This window comes from Centroberyx affinis, unplaced genomic scaffold, assembly GCF_046629955.1.
Source record: "Centroberyx affinis isolate AG114_WGS23_722 - 3 ecotype Tasmania unplaced genomic scaffold, CSIRO-AGI_Caff_v1 ptg002987l_1, whole genome shotgun sequence".
Taxonomy (NCBI): domain Eukaryota; kingdom Metazoa; phylum Chordata; class Actinopteri; order Beryciformes; family Berycidae; genus Centroberyx; species Centroberyx affinis.
In genome coordinates, this window is record NW_027281093.1 from 388,657 (window position 1) to 414,099 (window position 25,443).

Sequence of the window (25,443 nt, forward strand, 5' to 3'; positions counted from 1 at the left end):
ACTTGGTTTCCCCCCAGAAAAGTTGTTAAGGCCCAGTGACAGCTGCTGACAAGAGAAGCCAGACAGGCCTTGGGGCAAATTTATGGCAGCATGAAGACAGAATGGTGAAATATTCCATCCGGCCCTAAATTAATTCAATACCCAAATCTGAAAGGGGATCTGTAAACACAACTAGCCCTGTACAGTCTGGGTTCTTAGAAATGTTGTATCTCTCCCTGGGACACATTTTACTGCCAGACAATGTCCCATTTTTTGGGCCCTAACCCATAGTGTAAGACACAAGGGAGAAGATTTGTTTGTTGGAGGTTGTTTGCATCAACTAACTAACACAACTAACTGCGAATGCCACTCTATAGATTGTTAACACTCCGTTCCAATAGTGCCAAATCTCCATACTCTCACTCAGTCAGCCTTCATAGAGCTGTTCATAACTGTTCTCTCTCACTTGAAATGAATGAAATGAACATGAAATGACTCACAATGTTCTATGAACTCGCTTGCTTAGGGCTCTGCTCTTTTAAAAAAAAATATTGTATGGCATTTTGCTGTTAGACTTGATACAGTAGAGTATTATATAGTATTATTTATTATAATACTATATAATACTATTATCATTATATCATTATATAGTACAGTAGATTCAGTCGGGTAACACAAGAAACTTTGGGTGACAGTTTGGTCCAACTGAAATTCATTAATGCAATGAAATATTCGTTTTGTAGGCATTTCTCAGCTAAGGCTTCTGACAATACTTGCTAAGGCAGCCAGCCTTGGCTATAAAGAACTGTGGGAAACAGTAGTAGTAGTAGTAGTAGTAGTAGTAGTTGTAGTATTTGTAGTAGTAGTACTACTAGTAGTAGTAGTAGCAGTATAAATTAATAATCAGATATACAAGTTTTTGTTAATTACACATTTTGTAGCAATGGTTGCAGTCTTCTGTACCACTGAATGAATGTGAGGAGACATTTATACCAGTGTTTCCTAATGACAGTGGGTCTCAGGCCTAATTACTATATTTCCTCAATTTGTATGATCAGGGGCTGAGAACATTTACAAGTCTCTTGCTCTGCTGTGTGGGTTTTGCACAGGAGCAGTGTTGAAAGCTAAGACCACAACTAACTGTGGCTGTTCTATAAGTCTATTCATTTCTATTAATTGCTGCAAGAAATATTGGTCATCTGCTGCCTCAAAATGTTACCAACGTACCATGATCTAATACGGAAAATGCCAGAAATATGTAACATGGTTTTGGGAAAAATGTCGAGAGCAGTCAGTTGATTTAATCTCTATTTCCTCAGAAAACTCATACTGTGTTTCCTTCACTGTTCTTGCTCACTGAGGTGTGACCATGAAATGACTAACTGCACTGATGTGTGTCTTAATAGGGGGTCATTGATGTTGCCAAATAAGGGGTTTCCCTTCTGTACCGATGATGACATATGTCATATGTGCAAATACACAGAAAACACGGATTCACACAGACACACATCCCATAATGACAGGGTTTCAGATGGTGTGATTGACGCGGCGAACTGTGGGGTTTTTCCCAGTGCAGTAGACTGTGAATCACAATAGATCTTCTTCTGGCCACATCCTCTGTGTTGCATGACTGGCTATTGTGTCTGATCTTGCCTTCTGACAGCCGCACAGCCCAGGCTTTGTCCATCTGTTAATGATTGTGAAATTGTAAAGAAAAAGACAAAAAAGACAAGCGGGATTATTTCCACCCCCATCTATTAGGTAAAGGCTCACATACGCTCACAGCCGCGTGCCTAGACGCGTGCTTATAAAACGTTTAGGGGTCTGGAATGTTATTATTAAATGTGATTCAGAGCGAAATTCTTGTTTGTGTTACGAAGTCAGAATCATTCACTGAACTATTAATACTAATTCTAATACTGAATACAACATTATTACATACAAATGCTACTTTTTGTCATGGACTTTTGGCAAAACTACAAAATGTGTGTCATGTAGCTGTGATGTAATCAATAATAATTCAAACTGCTATAAATTAGTGAAGAATAAGCTAAAAAAAAACATCAAGAGCATAGATTTCAGTAACCTAAAGTCATTCCCTCCAAACTGAGGGTCTCTGTATGAAAAACTCTTAAGCAGCCCACCAAAGTGTTTTTTTTCTGACCACATAAGGGGAAATTTGAATCATCATGCAAAATCCATGCAAAATATTTGGTGTCTTGATGACTCCTCAGTGGGTTCCCAAAGTCTTGTTTTTGATCATGAAACAGTCGTACACCTTTGAGTCATAACTACACAAAGCCTAGGCTACCTTAGTGGAAACTTTATCACATTAGCCTCTCCAGAAGTTAGGGGAAACTCTGAGTTAGGATATGTGCAAACTGAATTGTTTATAACCTAGATTCTATTGTGCCTGACATATTTGCACGCATTCATCTAGGCTATTTATTCATGTCCTATTTAGTTTATTGTTGGTACACACAGTGTACTTTTTAATGATTGTTGTTAACTAAATTATATTGGCTAATTATCATTACAGGGCAGTGGTTTATCATTGTACTTTTGGTTTTTGTTCTGTTTTGTTGTTGTTTGTTTTCCTCCCCATGGCCTCCTAAATTTGTTGGATGCTGGGTCGGCGAAGCTTATCCACAGACGTGGAAGAGTCGAGCTGAAAAGGCTTAAACAAACACCTCTGAGATCATTTTTAGGTTGCTCACTCAGGCTTTTTTCTGGCTTTAGAGATACTGACTGGTAAAGTTGCAGTTGAGCTGGGTTTTGCACAGGAATGGAGGGGTGCACTGCATGCAAAATTAGGGTTTGATACTTATTTTGGTACAAAACATTACACATGACTTTAACTGATACCCATAAAGACACAAAACATTTTACGTCTTGGGGATGAAATGTTACCTTGTATGTTCAGAAAAATGCTGACTAAAAGTTAATTGTTCTGTCAATGTTACTTTTCGCCAGCTAACATTTGACCTTTTCTTTGTCCCTGAATGTTGCTGTTTTTTCTGTGTTGTTGTTTTCAGATTCCCGTTTCCATGGACACCAGGAAGAGGCCAGCAGGCTCCTCCCACGCCGGGAGCCCGGTGTGCTGGCCCTCCTCGTTTCTGCGGCAACCGCCCAGGGTCCTGATCGTGGAGGCGCTGCCGCCCTGGTGGTCTGAAACCGGCACTGTGCTCTGTGAGGCCCTGGACAACTTCCTGTCCCTGGCCTGTAGTCTGGACGGACCCTGCAGGATACCGCTGCTCAGCCTGTATGCCATCAGCAGGCAGCAGGAGTGTCTACTGCCATTTGTGGTAAGAAAGAGATGGAAAGAGACAGAAAGACAGACAGACAGATAGAGTTAGCGGTTACAGACACTGTCCATCAGAGTGTTAGCAAGTGTGATATTTTCATATAAATAAATGTCCATTTTGCTGCTCTCTATCACTGATTGATATAACAGTAGTGATCTTGGCAGTTCATGAAAGCTTTTACATTTGATGGTCTAAACACCTGGGATTGGGCAGGTCTTTCCCGGGAAAAATCCTCTGGCTGACAAGGAGTGATCCGTTTTACATTTGAGGCAGCAACAACAGCTGTTTGTTTGGAATAAATAGAAGAAGAACTGGGACACAAAGAAAGGAGCGCCACCTTCAGAAACTCAAACTTAACCAACAGAAAACACGTCACACTACTGGACACACTGACTGACAAGTGATTTCTGGGAAGTGAAAGATGTTGCCAAAATAAAAAAATATATATAGATAAAGATCTTGCAGTTTACCATTTCAAATAGATATAGAGAGAGATTGCAGTAGGAGTGTATTGCCATTTGTGGATAGAAAGAGACAAAGAAGTGTACTAGTACTTGTAGTGAGAACGAGTGAGTGTGTGTTCGTGGTCATTTCATGCTAATCTAGAGGAATTGCTCCATTCATGTGTTGAAGAGCTGTCTATTTGGAAAGAAGGAGCCATTGAAATCAACAAAGTTCGAATAGTTTGAGGAGCTGTGGCCCATTGTAGGTGAAGGCTCTGTGAGAGGAATGAAAAGAGGAATGTACCGAGCAATTTATCTCTCTCTGTCTCTAAATTGGTTTCTCTTGTTCCTTCTCTCTCACCTCTCTTCCCTCTGTTTCTATCTGTCGCTCCCTCGCCCACCCCATCTCTCACTCTGTCTTCCTCCCTTTTTTCTTCTCTCTCTCCCTCTCTATTTTTAGCAGGTTCGTGGTAACCTGGCCAGGCTTCGTTCCTGTGTTGAGGAGCTGAGGTCTATCTCAGGTGAAGGCTGTATCAGAGGACCGGCCAGAGGAGGGGAGCTGCTGCGTCAGGCGGTGCTGGACAGCCTGCAGCAGTTTAAACAGTACACCAGACATACCAGTGCTGGCAACCAGGCCAGCAACAACACATCTGTGGAGGTGAGTTACACAATCAGCAACTTCAGAAACCAGTTGCCAGAAGACCAGTCATTTTCTAGTCAAAGAAATACTGGCAGCGGTCAACTAGTTTCTTCCTTTGTCGATGCGGTAAAGTTGGCTGCAGCGGAAATCTTTGGTCACATTGCCATCACCAGCCAGTCATTTACTAGTGTTGCTAGATGCCATGCCAATCAATGCAACACCATTAACTCTACAGCTAGCAATAGACATGTATACAGAAACACACAAACACAGAGTGAGAGACTTGTGAATGCACACACACACACAGGCTCATTCGGGATTTGTTAGAGACTTAATGAGATTACATTTACATGTTTTTTCACCGAGGGACTCTTCAAGACACATGACTGTTGATGGTCACCCACTAGGCCACCCTGCCACCAAAGAGGAGTACAGAGGGATAGAGGAAGATAATTGTTAATGTGGGTCAAGGTTGACATTAAGCACTAACCAACCACATGTTTCAGAAGTCAATTTAAAAGTAAATAGTTAATCCCAAATGAAAATTCAGTTATCTACTTACCCCCACGTCAGTTGAAACCCCACTGAAGTTGGACCACAAATCACGCAGAGAGTTAGCCCCCATAGCTCCATCTCAGTCTTCTCCCAAACTGTTGAACAGGGCCAATGTTTTACTACACTACAAATGTTAAATGTCCATCAAATGTCTCCAAACACCTTATGCAGCATAATCCAAGTGTTTTGTAGCCAAGTGACTGCACAGTGGGTCCAATAGTCCAATATTTACCCCATTACCTCCTATATTTTACTCACTGATAATGCTCTAGTTGCGCATGCACCCTACACTAAGGATGAACTATTCCTTATACAAAGATCACTTATTAACTTGATTTAAAGTGCTCACAGTAGTGCAGACCAGCCCCTAACTCTGGTAGTGTTTGTAGCACCATAAGAAGTGGAGATGCTGGGGATTGAACCCAGGACCTCATACATGCGAAGCATGCGCTCTACCACTGAGCTACATCCCCACTGCTTCCTGTACTCCCCTACCAGTTTATCAACATTTACACCTTTTTAATGAAGCTCTAACCATTTTCAGCAGATACTATCAGATATGAAAGCTCCCATTGGCTGTTTAGACCTCTTCAGATCCATTATGAGGAAGCACTAGCTCAGACTGAATAGGCCCACTTTGGTATTCAAGCTTTGTGCTTCATGCTAATGTAGCGAATAGGCACCATTTACACCTCTTAACTCAGCTCTCTTCAGATCCACTACAATGTATTTAGGAGCTATAAAAAACAATATTGAATCAGAAATCGAATTTGCATATTTTAAAAAACAAGTCTCTTTAAAAAGTCTCTGTTAACTGTCCCTTTTAGTGGCTGAGCGCTTTTCACATCTAATATTAGACAGACCACTTAAAACCAGCTCATGTGCATTTCTCGTTAATGCAGGAAATGGGCTCCATTCAGTTGCTGCAGAGCCATCTGTCTAGAAGAGTCTTACCATTGAAATCAGCAAAGCCTCAGTAGTTCTCAGAATTTCCAATCAGCTATCGCTTATCACAAGCGACAAATACATTGAGTGTACAAATCAACCACCTTCCTAGTATTGAGATCCATTTCAAAATTGTTTCAAGGCTTAAAAATCCCTGTCTAACCTGTTTCTCTCCCCTCTTCTACAGTACATCTCCCCTTCTTGTTGAAATCAGTAAAGGGTCATAGCTATCACTTGGATTCACCAGTCCATTTCGAAATAGTAGTCCCTATATTTATGTTATACTCCATGTACTGCCAGCTTTAGCGTAATATTGTTTTGCAACAAGATGTAGTTCCAGCAAGTAAAAATCAGCGGGGGCTTAAAAAAGTTCCAGACCCATCAATGTCACAACTATTTTAGAGACAAGCAGAGCGCAGTATCTTTAGGGGAGTAGGAAGGTTAGCCGACATTACCGAAAGCATCTCATTTGTTAAATTTAGATTGTAGGCAGAATGTTAGCCGGTCACTGTCCTCCTTGTTAAATTCGAACAATTGGTCTTCTGGACACTGGGCTCTGGGTTGTTGATGGCGCTTTTTCAAATCCAGCCGGCTTTATTAGGAGGCTCTGGACAGATGATTACACTAAGACCCGCTGTTTCCGACAGCAGCAGATATGAATAGCACTATTAGGGGCCAGAGAGACACTAAGCAGACACACGACCCTTTGTGTGTCTGTGTGTGTGTGTGTGTGTGTGTGTGTGGCAGGGTATGTGTGTCCCCAGTTTGTGGGTGTGTGTGTATGCATGCATGTGAGCAGACCCTCCCTCTGTGTCTGTGTCTGTGTGTGTGTGTGCGTGTGTGTTGTGCACACGAGTCCCTACTTACATAAAGACGTGTCCCAGTCGTTGTCGGCTCATTCACAGCTCCATCCATCTCAGATCCTAAGTCTGTTTTGGCCAAACAGAGCAGGAAGCAGAGAGCAGAACCCACCCAGATAATCCCATTAGAATCATCATTTACTGCCACTGTTACTGTGATTCAGCAGCGTACCCAACATCAGCCTAACATCAGTTTATCCGTTTACCCCCATGAGGCGTGTACACACCTCAGAAAACCGATTCCTGCTTTTTCTGTCGTCAAATATAGCAGTTACCGATGTTGAACAAGATACTGCTCGGATGTAGATGTTTCCTTTTGCAGCATGAAATCGGTCTGCTGCAGAAATCTTGAGGCTGAAAAAAGTCAACTGTGTCAGGAGCTGAGGGAAAACATTTTGCGATGCATTATCAGTGGTTTGGTTTATTCCCAGAGTCATGAAACATTTTCGGACATATGTGAGATAATGTTAGCTGTCAAGTATAGTAAACACTAAAATAACAGACGATATGGCAACATGCCAGGTAAAGGGATTGCCATTGTTATATTTTCTCATCATAGCATAGTTTTGCAGTATGTGTACAGTGTCTAGAGTTTTATCACAATAACATTCAGTATGTCAGTTTTGTTTTAAGGTGGAAGTTTGCTTTAATGGGATTGTAAAAGTCGTGATTCTGACATCATGCATTTAGTTTAATAACTGGAATATACTGCATGTCATGTCCATAAAGCAGCACAGAAATATTACCATCAGACCCAAAGAATGCTTTGTTGTGGTGATGTTGTTTTTCTTACTGTACATGTCAGTGGTTACATGAGAATGCTGCAAAGAATCAGTGATTCATGGGCTTTAAACTTGGCCGGTTCTTTTGAAGATATGACATTTGAACTTGAACATGAAACACAAATTCGAGCATTCATAAAGCCAGCTGTAACAATTCAAACAAGTGTTTTTTTGCGGAGGGAGTGGAGAAAGAAGAACAAAAGTGTGCCTTAATAATGGTAAGACTGAAACGGGTTTTATTTTGATGTGGTTGGGGAAGAGCAACAATGTTGGTTGAGCTTAACTGAAGACAGCACCCGTTATAGGGTGGGGAGCGCTACAGCTACTGTAGGTGAAGTTATGGAGTTGTGTTGTGGAGGATGTTTTTTTAAATTATCCTCAGGTGGGAACATCTCCCTTGAACACAAAGTGTTGAATGCATCCCACTCGTTAACTGTATATTTCATGAAAAAATGTGTGCACTGCAAAAATATCCATTGTAACAAGTCATTTAATCTAGCGTTGAGTCTTAAAACCTTATTTGTCTTAAACCAAGTGACAAAATGTGCCAACAGGAGACATTTTCATTTGTTTCCAATGGCAATCAACTTGTTTCAAGACTCCTCTTGAATCGGATGTCATTTTCTTGATGCTGGTGGAGTGATCTGCCTTATTCTGCCTTGTTTAAAATACTTACACCAGTTTCTGGAAAGTTCCTGAAACAAGTAAAATGGCATTGGAAGCAAGTTCAATTGTCTCACTCCGCTTGCAGCACATTTTGCTTGAGACTATGAAATATGAGAGGAAATTACTTGCTAAGATGGACATTTTTTGCAGTGTGGGAAAAATGATTTACCTACAAGTCCTCAATCTCCCTTGTTAAATTTAAACATGTCCTCCACTGTGTCCTCCACTATGTTTTAGTGCGCGGCAGTAAAACTGAAACCAATGTTTCTTGGCGAGGGACCAAGGGAGAATGTTCTGTACTCAATAAATGAGTTGATCACCACCATTGTTCTATGTGATGGTTTAGATTTCCCTTGAGGCAGAGGGGAGCTGAACATTTGTTTGAGTCAATATCAAAACAGAAGCAATCAGAAACCTCTTAACCTCTGGTAAAGTTGATTTTTTCAACATTGTCCTGGTACTACCTCACTGAGTTGCACACCCTCACACCTGGGAACAACCACAGTCTTCTACTGTTGGCTGCTAAGTAAGTCTGAGGGAGACATTGGGGGGTAATGTGCCTTGCTCATAGGCACTTTAACAGTAGCTGTTGAAGCAAGGGAAACTGTGTCTTGTCCTCTTTCTCTGCCCATGATTTCCCCAGGGTGAAAACAATAAAGACACGCAAAGGGAGGGTGTTTTACTGGAAGAATGAGTTGATTGTTACCACTTCAGACAATGTGATGGTTTTACACTTGAGGATAGGATTAAGAAGAGGTGGAGTGAGCAATATTAGAGACAACATCAAAACAGAAAGCAACCATAAAAAACATTCTGACCTCTTATTTGCCCAGAGTAGATTGACTGAAAATATTTGCCCTTTTTCGCCAACGCCCTGCAACACACATTCAGTTACAGCAACCACAGTCTTCTACTTTTGGCCCTTAGCTCTTCATGTGATGGTAAAGAGAGTTGCTCAAGGGCACATCAGTTTGAAATGAACGAGTCGGTTAGAGAAGAGGGTTGCTGTGTTAGTGAAGGAACGTGTCAGTAACAGTTGTGGTTTCCAGGTGTGGCTGTCTGGTCTGATATTACAGTTTCATTAGCAGCCATGTCAGCGCCACAACCCTGCTCCATGGCTGTCACCAAGTTTCTGTTAGGAAAGGGATGAGTCAGACACTGCTGTTGCCAGGTGTGACCAACTGATTTTACACATGAAACTACAGCCTGTGTTCACTTGATGTCACAGTTGCTGCCTATAATCAGTAGCCTTCCTCCCTCCCGTTAAGCTTTCTGTTGAATTAGTTTTGTGACGGGAAAAGTGCAAGAGTGAAAACAAAAAAATGGTGGTGTTGTGACAAAGGCAAAATGACATGAATGAGGATGATGATGCACTAGGGTGATGATTGGGTGGTGTTGACTGTGATGATGATGAAGATCATGATGATGATGATGATGATGATGATGATTGCAGCGCTAATGCTGATGATATTTTGGTAAAGAATAATCTGATCAAAACCTCAATTGATCTGTCTATTCATGAGTCTGTTAGCACAGTGTTACATGAGGTCATCTCTCATGATTTAGGTATTCATCATGATTCGATATTCACTAGAGTTTTGCCGCAGTTACAATGTCCCGCTCAATTTTAGAAGATCTGGAACCTGACCTTTCCTTTACTGAATCACGATACTTACATGATGAATAACTAGTGACTACTGTTTGTCCCATACATCTTTACGTGTATGGGTGTCAGTGAGCCTGACACAGAAAATCCGACAACAAAGAGTAAAGTCTAAACATCTGTGGTAATTATCTTTCAGCTAGCTGATTGAATCATATTTTTGCTTCTGTTCAGTTCATTGAAGTGGTTCAATAACATCCACATTAACTTTGAAACTTGCTTCATAAACTGGCAACCTAAATCCCTGAAGTTAACCTCCGATATCATCCACGTCTGCTGATCCCATGAGTTTTTCACTTTATTTTTTTTATTTATTTTATGTTGTTCAGTTTATTAAGTTATTAAAGCCTCCCATGCTTGGGGTTGAATTCTCCACCTGCCTTTACTTATCATAGCCTAAAATATGATTTTTTGCCAAATGCGTTAACATGTTTACAGAGGCAGTTTTTCCATTTCCTGTGGCTGTGTTCCCAGGTTACCGTGGTGACCAGCCAGCCAGGGCGGGGCGTTGTACGCCAGTTGGAGGCGGGGCTTAAAGGCGCTGACCTGGTGTCGCTGAGGCGGCTCCTGGTGGTACAGATCAGTAATGCAGCAGAATGGGGCCATGACACTCCCTCACCTGAGGACACACACACTGAGACTGATGGTAGGAGACACACACACACACACACACACACAAGGTTGTTATGCACATGTACACGCATACACACACACACACACACAGTGTATACACAGTATACAGTACATGTAGCAGTATATAACCTAACAAATAAGGAGCATAAACACACACAGTTAAGGAGGTCTACTGTATATTTACTTGCTATCTACTGAATAGACTTACTTTACTCAACCTCTCTTTCCCGATACTATTCCCCTGCGCTTTCTTACACGTTCAGTTGAGCTGTGTGGTCGTGACCCACTTCCTACACTGTGTGTTTTGTACAGTCTGCCATATATCTTCACTCAACACTCAAGACACATCTCACGACTTCAATTTATAGAACCGGGCTGCAACCCAAACATTTGTCAATCTTCTTAAAGAGTCTAATTTCATAATGATATGTAATTTTTTTTGTAATTACATGAAAGTTAAAGCAGTGTGGTCCCGAGAAAGTAGAGGGTGCAGGAGGATGGGGGAGAGAAACAGAAGAGAGCGAGAGAGATAGAGAGAGTGTGAGAGAGAGAAAAACTGAGAAAGATAGAGTAGGGAGGGAGGAAAAGAGAGGAAATGAGAGCAAGTGCAAGAGAGTGAGAGGTGTGGTAAGCACAGTGCCGATTTAACCAATGAAGTGTTTCTTGTAAAAATATTTATGCACAATCTAAAATATTTATTCCATGGAGATAAATAGCTACTGGTGTCAGTGGAAAAAATAACTGAACTGACTGCAGTCTTGTTTTTTCAGAAATGTTTGATATGGGGTGTCGGAAACATGATAGTTTCCATATCATCTTGATAACAAAGCCTACACTCTTTCAATTACGCCGATTATTCTGTTTCCTCCACAGTATTGTTTTCTTAGAAGTGTCATCCTTACACTCCTTACGCTGTCATCCTTACACTTCATATCATAAAACAGCAATGTTGTGATTTCAACTCACCTGGCAAACTCTCGCTGTAATCCCACCTGTGACCTTGCTCATTTAAATCTGAGGACTTTTGTTGCATGCCATCCCCTCTGTCTCATCTTTATGTCATATTATGTTAAGTGATATGTTCAGTCTACCATCTATCTTATGTCTTGTGTTGTCCCTTTGCACTGAGTGTGAGGCTCTGTTGTCCTGGTGCCACATGTCAGTACGCACTCGCATTCTTTTTTAGCCTTTATTCATCCAAGGAAGGTTTTATATAGCTGCTGGCCACTCAGCAGAGTCAAGGTAAGTTGCTGATATACAGTGTTTCCTTTACATCCATTTAACTGTGTTGGCGACTCCAGAAATTGGAAATTTCCCCCACAGCTCGAACACCAGAACATCTAAATACAATGAAAATTCATCATCTGGCTTTATTACTCAGTCCACCCCTAAAAACAGTATAATTTATATTAATATTATGATACAAATATCCAAATAAGAGCCATTAATAAACTGGAAGATCTACTGGAACTGATCCTGGACCCAGGAGCGAAAACCAAACCAAAATTATTCCCACCCAACACATGTAGAAAATATTCTACAGATGTCTCTGCACCAGTGCCACTAGGGCAAATTACTGTGCATTTATTGTATTTGGCAATTAACATGATTCTGATTCCTGTCTCTCTCCACTGTAATAAAGTAGCAATGCCTTTAAGCAGAGAACTGTTTGGAAAGGAGTGTTGGAGACATGGTATGTCGGCAGTGGAAATGTACCACATTTCCATGATACTGAGGCCTACACCCTTTTAGTTGCACTGATACCAGTGGGACTAGATCATTGCTTTCCTCCGCAATGTTTTCTTAGAAGTGTTTATAGTGCACAGTGTTTGAAACATGATAGTCACCCTAACTCCTTGATACTGAGGCCTACACCCTCCTAGTTGCAGGAATACCAGTGGGGCTAATAGATCACTGCTGTCCTACGCAGCACTGTTTTCTTAGAAATGCTCCTTTCCACAGTGGAGGATACTTTGATTGCTAGTTACCATAACCTCTTCATACACAGTCCCACACCCTGTTGGTTGACCTATTAGCATTTCCAGGGCTTAGAGCTCAGGTTATCTCTACCGTGTTAGTTTCATAGAAATGTTTTTTTGTTTTTTTTTTTGTTTTTTTGGTACATGCTGTCTAACATTTCTAGTTTGAATCTGCGGTGTTTCCTAATTGTCTAATACAGCAACAATCTAATACAAATGTTTTTAGCTCTAAGACTTGGAAGCATGTTAATATCTTGATACCAATTGGACATCAGGGGTTTTCATTCGGCTTGGCATCAGGAACTACTTTTTACCCCATCTGTGAAGTCTCAGCTACTGCTTTTGAGTAGCAAAATATCAGTTGTTTCATGATGAAGTTGTTCTTCATCATGAAAATCAACTAACAAACTATGTTAGCTCAAACCAAATCTATTTTGACGTAGTATTATATATGACCTGTGGCAGTTGCTTCTTTGAAAAAAAGTGACACAAAGGCCTTCAGATCACTCCCTAACATGGGACTACACAGTCCTCTTGTAAAATTGGTCTCCTGAAATATCCCATAGTTGATTTTTTAGTCTGTGACATCCCTAGCAGTCACAGTGAACCCAGGAAGAACATTTTGGATTAGGCGAGAATAGGCCAAAAGAGACAGGGGATTGAGGGTAAAATTGCGTCCAAAAGCATCAGTGACCTCAGAATTCGTCTGGCTGAAAATGGAAGCAGGCTTAAATCAAAGATAAGAAGTTTATCTGTCCAGCTATTAGAAATTCTACTCAGGCTTATTGGATGTTCACAAGGGTCCTGACATCATGGTTATAATCAGTTTAGCCACTGACACCTAACAGCCCAGTGAAAGTCTGATCGTAATTTCACCCTACTAAAAGAGGTCAGAGACCCACTTTTGGGGTGTGATCCACTAGTTGAGAAGCACCGTCCTTCTATCCCTACACTGCACAAACTGCACAGAAGTTATGCTGTATAGGGTGAAATATATTTAATGCATGTTAATCTTGCATTGTAATAGAATGCAATATTGGCAGTACATCTCAATCTACATCTCAATGTCTGAAATATGGGAATTCTTTTACCATACACATGATGAGTCAGTCAGTGAATTAAATATTGCGAAACCTAAAACCACATAACCCATAATTGGGTTATTTCTCATTCATCTCATCTCTCGCTTTGAGTTAGGATAGCAGGGACTTGTATGCTGTACATGTATTCCTAGACAAGACAATCATTGTAGTAAGTGTGTTAAACCATATCAAAAGGAAATGTAAACTAAAAACTATACTTAGAACATAAGCCTTCTCCTCTCCTCAGCTGGTTTAGTTTGGCAGCCTTCCATTCATAGGATTTGTAGTTAGGCCAACATAGCCATCACATTCTGTTTGGTTTGGCTGAGACATGTTCAATATTCCATTGATTTAAAGATAAAATCCACCCTAAAACAGAATGTTGGCATTAGTTTGATAATCTTCCACAGTTCAATCAGTGCTTGTGAACATGCACAACTCTTTCCCAAAGTGAAAAAAAAAACAGATTTTTAAGACTAATCCATGATATCCTATGAAGTTAATAGAATATTGAAGTGGAATCCTATCCCTGAAGTATAACAAATTTCCCTGAGACAATTCTGGAATCTGGGAGCATTCTGGAATCTAGCAACCCTTAAGAATCTGGAAGTGTTCTGGATTCTGGAAGCATTCTGAAATCTGGGAGCATTCTGGAATCTGTGACTGTTCTGGAATCTGGGAGCATTCTGGAATCTGTTAATGTTCTGGAATCTGGGAGCATTCTGGAATTTGTTAATGTTCTGGAATCTGGGAGCATTCTGGAATCTGGCAGCAATCTGGAACCTATGGCCATTCTGGAATCTGGGAGTGTTCTGGAATCTGGGAGCGTTCTGGAATCTTAATTGTGTCAGTCTGTGAGAAGCTATTAGGGTGGGAATGGACTGTGAGAGGGAGAGTTTGCAGCATATGTGTCTCCCTTAGCACCAAACTATTTATTTTAGCCGTGTGTGTGTGTGTGTGTGTGTGTGTATGTGTGTGTGTGTCAGTCTATGGAGCACAGTATATTATGGGAAGTGGGTGGGGTGCCCATTTTCCGTTCCAAAGTGAAACTTGGACTAAAACCATATCTTCTCTCTCTCTCTCTCTCTCTCTCTCTCTCTCTCTCTCTCTCTCTCTCTCTCTCTCTCTCTCTGTGTCGCTCTCTCTCTCTACCCCTCTTTGACTTGGTGTCACTCACTTGCACTTTTCTCATCTCACGACAGGAACAGGGGTCACGACTCTCACAGCTGTGTGTGTGTTCAAGTGTGTGTGTACAAGAAAAAGCACTTACAATTTTCTGTGTCTCCTCCCATGGGCTTTAACACAACCGTTTGACGTTCTGTCGTCTCTGTTACATCACACATTGACACCGCTTTGCCAACAACCAAACGTATCGCGCGTGTGTGTGTGCGTGTGTGTGTGCGTGTGTGTGTGTGTGTGTGTGTGTGTGTGTGCCTGCTTTCTCAGAAGCACTCATGAACACAAAGAGAATAAAAAGGGGTACTGAAAAGGCACACCAAAATCATGCACAGACACACACACACGCCACAGAAAACTCAAAACACAAAGTTCAGTTACATCTCCTCTGATCCCGTATCAGAACGAAGAGAGACAGATGACTCTCCCACACATACGCACATACACAAACACACATACACACAGAGCTACAGTGGTATCAGCATAGTAGAGAGGCCTATTAAATGTCAGTAAGAGGACAGTTATGCAAGTGTACTCTTATTTTCTAAAGGAGCCCTTGTGTGCAAACTGTGTGTGTGTGTGTGTGTGTGTGTGTGATTGTGGGACAACATGTTTTATTCTCTGTCAGGATGCACAAATGATATATCCTGCTGAGCTTCTCAGCTCTGTGTGTGTGTGTGTGTGTGTGTGTGTGTGTGTGTGTGTGTGAAGGCCAACGCCTTGATAAGCATCCTGTTTTTATTGAAACTCAATGAGTGTATGGGGACATGGAAAAAAATAGAGGGGCTTTGGAATCCCAAGCCTATTCTGTAATTGTACAGTTGAGCACTAGGGAGAAGATACAGAAATGGGTCACAGAGAGAGAGAGAGAGAGAGAGAGAGAGAAGGAACAGAGACAGAGAGACAGAAGCAGAGAGAGGGATGATTATGGCACCAGTGGTTTTAGTTTTCCTCCTAACAGTCAACATGTTGCCCCCCACACTTGATGCAGCAGTCCCTTAGACTTATACATTTCTGTTGTTTAGATTGATGAGAAAGGAAAAAAAGTGCATTGTTTTTCATGCTGAAAATCATTGCTAAGGCCAGGCTCGGTTAATGTGTTGAATGTGTTATGATTGTGTAATTGTTGTAGAGGTTAATTCATGTGAAATGAGAGAATCTGTTGCTGCTGCATCATTCTGTTCTTCTGTCCATCATTCTGCAGATGCATTACGTTGCAATGAAGTTGTTGTGAGTTGGATGTATTATGCTTAAGCATTGATAATGTATGGCCTAACTAAAACGAATGTTTTGTGCCACGTATGATAATTTTCATCTCTATACATGTGAGCCATGTGATCTTTGATCTCTGCACACAGTTTGCAAAAACACAAATGCATTGTGGATTGAGTGCAAAAGACATAGATGTTGGAGGATGGAACAGTTAAGGCACAGTTGTCACAATGTGAAATATTAATGAGCAAGCTTGTGTGTGTTACAAGTTGTTTTCATGAAGTAACAGGAAGCATTATTTTGAGAATAGCATACATTTTAAAAAATTGACCATTGTTCCCCTTTAATTCAAACTCACATTCTCCCCATGAAACTACTAGTTGTAATAGCCTGTCTCCACATGCAGTTAAGATATTTTATCAAGAAATTCAGACAAAGAATAACTAGCAGTAGACACAACACAAGGCTTACAACAGCTTGCTTTCTTTATATTAGGACTACATCAGGGATTTCAGAGAGGCTCTTCCACTCTGTTTCTTTAGCAGTAGATAATGCAGACTAGTCTGACCTTCATTATCCCCATGATGAAATCGGGGTCAGAGTTTGATGAAACTTGGGGAAATGATGCATCTCACCACTGCGTTCTTGCATTTTCAAAATGACACTGACTGGCCCAAGGGCGACGCTTGAATGACAGGTCAAAACAAGGTGACATATTTGTTCCTGATTGGATAAGAGGGGGTCTGCATCATTCGTGGGGGAACACATGTTTACTGTTGCCGTGTTTTGGGGATGCAACGGAAAATCGGTAGAGATATCACAGGGCTTTGGCTCACTTTTGCTCTCTGATTGGCTTTCATGGAGCAGAGGAAAGATAATCAATTTGACTAATGAATACACCCACCTGCACTCCTCCGAGTTAATTGGCAACAGGGACAATGATGTGAAAGAGTGGATACAGAGAGATATGGAGAGACAGATAGAGGCAGATGAGAGAGACAGAGAGAACTGTCCTTTCACACTCAGGTAGAAAGGCAGATAAAGAGAGGAATACAGAGAGAGAGAGAGAGAGGAGCAGACAGACAGAAAAGGAGATGAGACAGAAATGGAGGAGAGAGGAACAGACAGACAGATAGGTGTAGATAACAGTATCAGTACGTGGCCAGGTGCTCTCTGTGTGTGTGTGTGTGTGTGTGTGTGTGTGTGTGTCTGTGTCTGTGTCTGTGTCTGTGTCTGTCGCCTCCCTGCCAGTCAAAGAAATATTAACACTTGTCCAGCTTTTCATGTCCCCCCATCTGCTGGTGTGTGTGTGTGTGTGTGTGTGTGTGCACATGCAATCTGTTGCTTATAGAGCAGCCAATTCCTCCGTCTCCATCTAAGCTCCATTTCTAAATTATTACTCAAAGTCCCGCTACACTTTGTGTCATTTTTTTTAAAGATGTCACACAGATTTAAGGCTTCTAAACATCTGCCTTGATTTGGCTCCGCACATGTAAGCACGCACACACAGACACACATACTGGACAAAGGATATATTTACTCTCTTTTTTCTCAAATTCTCAAGACAGATTTATGGTTTCTAAACACAAGCATCTGTTTTGGGTGTCACACATCCTGCTCGTCACTATTTCCAAGATATTTTATTTTAGCAAAGTCATGGACTATAGTAGAGGACACCCACTGCGACAGACAGCCACACACACACACACACACACACACACACACACACACACTGTCTGGGAGCAGCGGCAGTGATAGATTGCTACTGACTGTCTCCCATGAACACCTGGGCCTTTCTCTTCCGAGCAGCATCTCTCTCCCTCTTTCTCTCCTCTCCTCCCCTCAGTCTATCTCTTTCTCTCTCTTTCCTCTCTCTCTCACTTTTTGGTGACCTTGCTTAAACCCAAACATTTTGACAAGATAGAGAATACGTTTGAAGCTAATTTTTGTTCTCCCTAATGTTTTCCTACATTGCTGAGAGTCTAATATCAACATTCCACTTTTCTCCATCTCTCCCTCGATTTTCTGTGTTCTGGTAAAATGTGATGGAAAATACATTTTAGTTACAGTAACAGCTATGAGGAAGAGCGGGATGGAGGAAGATAGTTGTAGATGTGCAAATGAGGTTGGTGACGTTAAGTAAGTTTTATTAAACCACTAAAACCTTATGTCATACAGTGGTCACTGTAATAATAACCCCTGAGCCTGGTAGTGGTTATAGCATGCTCTACCAACAGAGTTACAGCGGATCACAAGAAGTGGAGATGCTGGGGATTGAACCCAGGACCTCATACATGCGAAGCACGCGCTCTACCACTGAGCTACATCCCCTCTGTGAAGCTATAGCAGTCCATCTCCTTTGTTAATACTATACTTTATGCTGTATATGAGTAAGTTGGTGGGGGAATTAGGGATTTTACTGTAGGTGAAATGGTAAAATGTATCTAGCATTTATTGGTGTCACTATGATCACTGCTGATTCTGTAGCACACTGCGTGTGTTTAGTGGATGGTACCAGTATTGTAGTTCTCGAGTCCTGCACTCGGACTTGAGCCCGACTTGAGTCCCAATTTAGGTGACACAGACTTGAATATTGATGACCACTGAGGACTTGAACTTAAGCTTGGGGCGCAATCACCTTAGACACAGGCTACACACTGGATGCTACAGTAACTTTGTATCACATGTGTGCACTACCATCCACCCATCCACTCACTCATCCATCCATTTATCCATCTATCTACCACTTCCATCATCAGCCATCCATCCCTTTCTGCAGACCTAACATCCCCCTCTCTTCCTCCTGTCATCCATCCATTTGTTCTCTTTCCCCCATCTCTCTCTGACATCTTTTCTTTCCATCTTGCTCTTTCCTTCATGTCCCTCTTCTATCTCTCCATCTGTTTTCTGTTTGTTAAAGGGAAGGTTTCAGAAAGGAGAGAGAAGAGGAGGATTGAGTGTTGAGAGCTAGAGGAAGATAACTGTATATATGGGTCAAATGAAATCACATAAGATGCCCCTACATTGCAGGTTCACTTAACAACAACTTTTGATAGACATTTGAATCATCACTGTAGCATCAGAGAGTTCCTTAGCCTAGAGGTGTTAAGGAAGCTGCACAAGACCACAAGAAGTGGAGAAGCTGGGGATTGAACCCAGGACCTCATACCTCGAGTCTCATGCGCTCTACCACTGAGCTACATCCCCATGTCAAGCAAAAAAAACCCTGCTTTGACATCATCAATTGGGGTGTGGCTAGAAGTTCAACATGCTTGAAAGTTTCAACCCATAGAGAGCAGTGCAACAACAATTTTGTTCATTCGCCCTTTAGAGTTTGTCTGTCCAATCATTGTCTGTTGACAATATTCACTCAACATTTAGCTCAAGTTTAGAATCAAACCTTTATTCATAGTCCATGTACAACACAGCTTCAACAATTTGGCCACATTCACAATATTCCACTTAAGACTGCCAACACATTTTTACATTAAAGTCAATGAGATTAAAGTCGTAAGGAATACAGCTGCCTTGGAAAAAGAGCTGCATCTGCTGTCTTTTTAGAAAGCACAAGTTGAGGAAACTTTTCAGAGGAGCAGACAAGACATGGAGCGCTTCTTTGTGAGTCAAATAATCACAACAAAGTAGAGGCAGGGTTTCACACTGCGCAGGCAGCTGACAATTTACAACAACCACCAGAGTGAAAATGGAGAGAGTATCAGTAGAAAAGTCAGAAATATGATAACGTGTAAATGTGGAGTACATAGGCTGTGTTGTGGGAGTTTCTGCTTAGTGTTTTAGAGTTGGACGTAGGGCTGGGCGATATGGTTGAAATCAATATCATGATAATCATAAGGATTTTTCTCGATATCAATATATATCACGATATGGTTCATGTATGCAAAATTAGGTTAAATAATCAAATGAATGTCCATCTCATTGAACCGAATGGTGATGTTAGGTGTGATGTCAAACAAAACAGAAATATTCAAATAATATTCCTACCATACCTCATTTTATGAGAGTTTTTAAGTAAAATGTGCTTGTCATCATCAGTTTAGACAGCAGAAATGTGTGTCACGACACGATATCAAAATATCTTCATATCATCACGATATGATTCCACTGAAAGACGATAAACGATAATATTGAATTATCGCCCAGCCCTAGTTGGACGTAAGTACTGTTTGCTGACAGTGGCTGCTACTGCAGCAAGACGTTATGTAACCCTAACCCTAACCTCACACTAACCCTAACCCTAACCTCACACTAACCTAACCCTAACCCTAACCCTAACTGTTATGGAGACAAAGTGAACATCATGCAGACTGCATTGTCGTATTGTAAGCATAAAAAACAGTTGAGGCAGCACTTTTTCTATAAAAATAGTGGAACAGTGTGAACATGCGCTTTGTCATGTTGTAGCTGATGTCGAGACACTTACACAGTAGAAACAAGTGAAACTGTCCATAAAGTTGAGAGTAAACTGCCTTGTTAATTTATCTACTTTTATCTTTTATCTAAAACTAAATACTTCATATTAATAGGTATGAGGTATCAGTGAGAGATTCATCACTGGCTTTGCTGAAGTCCCCATCTGCTTGCTTTGAGATGCAGCCATCTCAGATGTATCATGTCAATAAAGCGTCTTTAATTGACTGTGAGTGAGTGACTGTGAGGGAGAGAGAACCAGACAGATGAATAGACGCTTAGGGTATTTTTTTTTTTTTTTTTTTTTTTTGCCGGACATAAATTATCTCAGCCTGCAGATAAGCTGATGTATTATCTTTGGAGACACTGGAACCCTTATCTATTTGACTTATGGAGGAGATGTTGTCACTGCTCCATAAATTATCATTTCCCCTATCTAGAGAGTTTTAAAGATAACAAATCCATTTGTGAGATAAGCTGCGCAGCAAGAAGTAGAGACATGTCTGTGTAAAAATGTGTATATGTCTGACAAATGTTTGACTGCGTCACTCCAGGTTTGCAATACCAGTATGGATATACATATATATGTCATAAAACTGATATAGGCTTGTTTGCTTCACCCATAAGTGGTTAATTTAGTTTTCACTGCTTCATGTGCCATTTCTTCATGTGTCTTCTTCCCAGTGATGTGCAGATGGTGGATTAGACCACAATCTGTTTATCTCAGCCTTACAGCAGCTGATGTCAACGTTCCTAGTCAAGTGCTAAATGGGTTGAGCAACAGTGCAGCAAGGACGTAAAAAAGTTGGACTTCTATGATGTGTGCATCTACAATCTAAGTTTGACCACACAGTATCTGATATCTAGAAAATGTTAAGTGAGGGACTGCTGCAGTTTTAGTTCTGTGCAAAAATCTGTTCTTTGTTTCTTAAAAATGACTCTTATTTGGATACTTGGATTGGACAAACTATACTATAACAGTCCTATATGTTTGTTATGTACTGTAGGTTTGCAGTGGGGTCAGATGATGATTGTTTTAATTTCTTAGGACTTCTCTTGCAATGAGGCAGGTCTCTAGCAGTGACAGACCACCGCTGCTGAATGAATGTAGCTTAGTTGGAAACCGGATCTCTAAGTCTATAAATGGTGTGACTGAGAACAAGACAAGATGTCAGAGAATCACAGTGGGAGTTTGCATATGAATTATTTCTCTCCTAGGAGGTTGTACCAGCATCAGAAATAGACGTTTTCCGTAGAGGCGCTCTTTGATAATAACTAATCTCCATACCTGACAGACCCACGCTAGTTTCATTGACTCACACATGTTTTTAATATCTGAAGTATCTTAGTACAATATTGGGCCACCATGGGCTATACGAACCACTCGGCATGTCACATATTTGTGTCTAAGTGATGTTTGATGTGACACCATTCCTTCACAAGAAATGTCATTATTTGGAGTTTTATTAATAGTGGTTGTAACTCTGTCTCAGCCAGTGCTTCACAGCAGTTTATGTTCTGCTGATGCTCGTTGCTGTTATCCTAGTCGTTAATCCTATCCTAACCCTCTTTCAACAGAATCTTCTTCAAAGTTAAGATTTGGTCAATGCTATATATGCTTTTGGAAGCTTAAGGGGAGGAACCTGTTGAAAGTCAAATTAATTTAACAAATCACAGTTGTGCACAGGTTATTTCATCAGCTAACCATGACCTTCGCATGTTCTCATACTACAGAGACTGGCCGCTCGCATTAGCTGATGTTCTGAAATGGATTTGTAAGTCTCTGAATGTTGTAATTGAAAGCAACATGAGTCAGCTGTGAATCACTCACTGTCAGAGCATGTTTAAATGACAGGCCATCCTCTCAGAGGAGCTTGTACCAGCTTCAGAGAAAGGGTTTTTGAAGCTCATATGTCTCTCTGACTTACTAATGTCATTGACTGACACTTAGTCTGACTTATGACAGTAATTTACTTTATCCACTTTTTCAGCCTGGGACCTTAACAGAGGAAATACAGGTAGATATTGAAAAGAACTTAAAGCAGATATGCACTCTTTCTGATGCACAGATTTACACTCTGTGCCTCCTGACCTCTGCGTCTTTGTGCCCAGCTCCATAAGACATTTCAACTTCCAATTTCCACCACAGAAACTGAACCCAATTAAAAGAAATCGTAATTTTCTGATGGTTCTGATGATCTGACAATAACTGTTTTTTTCCCCACAATATTTTTGAACCTACAGTAGTTTTATCCTCAGTATTTTTAAACACAAGCCTGACCAAAAACTGGGCAGTATCAGTAAGTGATAAATTGAAGTGATATATTTTGTCAGGTTCAGCCATAATGCCAAGTTTTAGAGAGGAACACACACACTCATTCAACAGTGTCCCATTTAATTGAGATCTCATCTATGTGGGAAATGGGAATCCTTTCTTTAAGCTTGACTTCAAACTAACAATGTAATTATTCAGGTCTGTGTCTCCTGGTCTTTTGAAGAGGAGATTTGACTGACTTGTTCCACATAGGTGGTACTGATAATTCCATTTGAATGTCTCTCTCTCTCACACACACACACACACACACTTTGTTGTTTATACAAGCTGCTTTGTCTTGTAGCTTTTTTAAATGCTTTCACTTCAGTATGTTGAGGAATTGACAGGCACCCTGGTGAATTAGACATCTCTTCCACAAAGCGCTGTATAACACTGTAAAAAAACAGGTCAAGTAGTGTGTGTGTGTGTGTGTGTTTGTATGTGTGTGTGTGTGTGTATGAAAGTTTGCTATGTCTGTATGTGTGACTGCGTATGCCTTGTTTGTGCCACTGTGCACATTTGTGTATTTTTATCAGTTTCCTACGCAGTATTTAAATCTGTGTGTGTATGAGTGTGTGTGTGGTACCTACCATTGTGTGTTTGCATTCTTAACACTTTTCTCTCAGTCAGAATTATCCTCATTATAATGCACAGCATTATGAAAAGCCACGTGACGCACGCTTCTCAAAACTCCCTCTAAATCCCTCTGGAGCGTTTGCCAAAATCCTCTCCTCACCGTCACATTTTGACAAATTTACATTCAAACATTTTTAAGTATTTTCAAATCCACTCCTCAGCTTCGACAAGGCATTTATTTCATTCAAATGTCTAGTTTTCGGTGCTTTTCAAAGTGACAAAACAGTTGTTTCATTCAAATATATTTAGTCCCCTAATCCAGTTTCCCAGTGATAAAGTCTTTTTAAATTGCTTGAGGAGGTTGTGTAATATCCATCCATCCATCTATCACCCATCCGTCCTCCCATCTGTCTCACATCAATAACCTCCTTTATTGCTTTCCTAGTTCAGCTCTGAGCTATGAGGTAAACATAGTATTGCCTCATGCACACATACAGATGCACACAAACAAACAAACACCGTTTTGTATTACTTTACTTGTGAGAGCCTTCCATCAACAAACATTCATTCACTAACCACTAACCCTTACTTAACCGTGACCTTAACCACTAAACATGTAACTAGTGTAGCCATAACCTCGCTAATTTTAACACAAATCTAACAAGTACTCATTATCCTCCTTGTGAGAACTGGCAAACTGTCCTCCTAACAGTGTTGGGACCATTACTCAAAAAAAGTCAACTCATTACTCATTTCCAGAGAAATTTGTGAATGTTCAGGGACTCATTTCCAGAGAAATTTGTGAATGTTCAGGGAAATCAAATACCGTTGATGTCCAATGGTCTTGTTATCTTTTTACTTGATAAAATCAAAGTAGTGGGAATCCTTCGACTCAGAGAGGACTAATTGTGAGAGGACGACTAATTATGAGGAAACATATCAGGGGATGATAATTCATCTTCAGTCTGATATTTAAATGGGGTAATAACAAAAGTAATGACTTATTTGTTTGATTGGTAGCTGTAATATTACTGAAATTGAAATAGTTATTCATTACACTACCTGTTACTGGGAAAAGTACTTATTATAATGTGTTACTGAGTCACGTGTTCCCCCCCAACACTCCCTCCTAAGTGTTTTTTATTGGCCGAGGAGTTTTCAGCTCTCATAAAGGTAGAAGCGGTCTAAAAGCGGACTCATATCTTAGACAAACAGCTCTTTTGAACTGACACCCCATCAGCGATCTCCGGGCCCCTCTCGCAATAGAAAAGGATTACAGCCTATTATATCTCCCCTAATCCTCTCTCTGTCTTCTTTTCATCTCTCTCTTTCTCTCCGTCTTCCTTTTCTTTTCTCTCTCTTCTTCTCAAACTGTGTCTGCGCAGCAGTAGATCCTCCGCTGGCTCAGAATTCTTTCCCCGCAGCTTTTTCCTTTCTTTTTTCTTCCTTTCTGTCTCTCCAGGTCTTGCGAGAGATAAGTAGCTTTTACAAGGGACAGATGACAGTTGTTGTGGTTAAGGCTGAAAGAATAGAGGATGAGTGTGTGTGTGTGTGCTTGTACTTGTGTATGTCTATTTTTGTGTGTGGTTGTGAAAGAGTGTACAGTATTTGTACTCTTGTGTGTCCTTCTGTGTGTGTTCTGTGTGTGTGTGTGTGTGTGTGTGTGTGTGTGTGTGTGTGTGTGTGTGTGGTCCCTCCCATCATAATCTCCCCATATAATTTTCACTTCTCTTTTAATCATACTCTGCATCACAGAGTCTGCCTTGCTCCATCAAAGTGGAACAGGAAGATGAGAAGACGTTTCCCTCTCTCCTTCTCTTCACTCTCCGGCTCCATAATTACCTCCCTCCTCCTCCCTTTCTCCTTCCAAAAAAGAGATGTAGGGAGAGAGGAGAAAAATAGGAGAGAACTTTTCTGCCATCTTTTTGTTTCCAACTCTCTCTCTCTCTCTCTCCCTCCTTCCTTTTTGTCTTGCAGCTTTTCTGTGAAGAGTCCCATTTCCTCTCTTCTGTTGTCTTGTTCTTGCTTTATCTCTCTTTTATCGCCACAGATTTAGTATCTCCCTGCGCCTTAACCAGTTGTGTTTATTTTGGAAGTGGGTCTTCGCTAAGATTCAAATTAAGCTCCACTCAATACAGAGCTAATTCCACATTTACATCTGTGCACCCAAAGTTTTTGGGTCAGACCACAAAAGTAGACTGTGAG

General features: G+C 40.9%; 1 protein-coding gene and 2 non-coding genes across 3 annotated transcripts in view; 1 reads left to right on the forward strand and 2 right to left on the reverse strand.

Annotated features, from left to right (window-relative positions):
- The first annotated feature begins 3,026 nt into the window (after positions 1–3,026).
- The window catches only part of m1ap (meiosis 1 associated protein), a 41,724-nt gene continuing 19,307 nt past the window's right edge, over positions 3,027–25,443 (forward strand). The window contains exons 1-3 of the mRNA XM_071537167.1: positions 3,027–3,284; positions 4,188–4,385; positions 10,313–10,484. Coding sequence (XP_071393268.1) covers positions 3,027–3,284; positions 4,188–4,385; positions 10,313–10,484 — 628 coding nt within the window. The remainder of the gene's footprint in view (positions 3,285–4,187; positions 4,386–10,312; positions 10,485–25,443) is intronic.
- On the reverse strand, positions 5,324–5,395 carry trnaa-cgc (transfer RNA alanine (anticodon CGC)). Its single transcript has one exon. It is a non-coding gene; the product is annotated as a tRNA-Ala (tRNA).
- Positions 18,180–18,251, reverse strand: trnaa-cgc (transfer RNA alanine (anticodon CGC)). Its single transcript has one exon. It is a non-coding gene; the product is annotated as a tRNA-Ala (tRNA).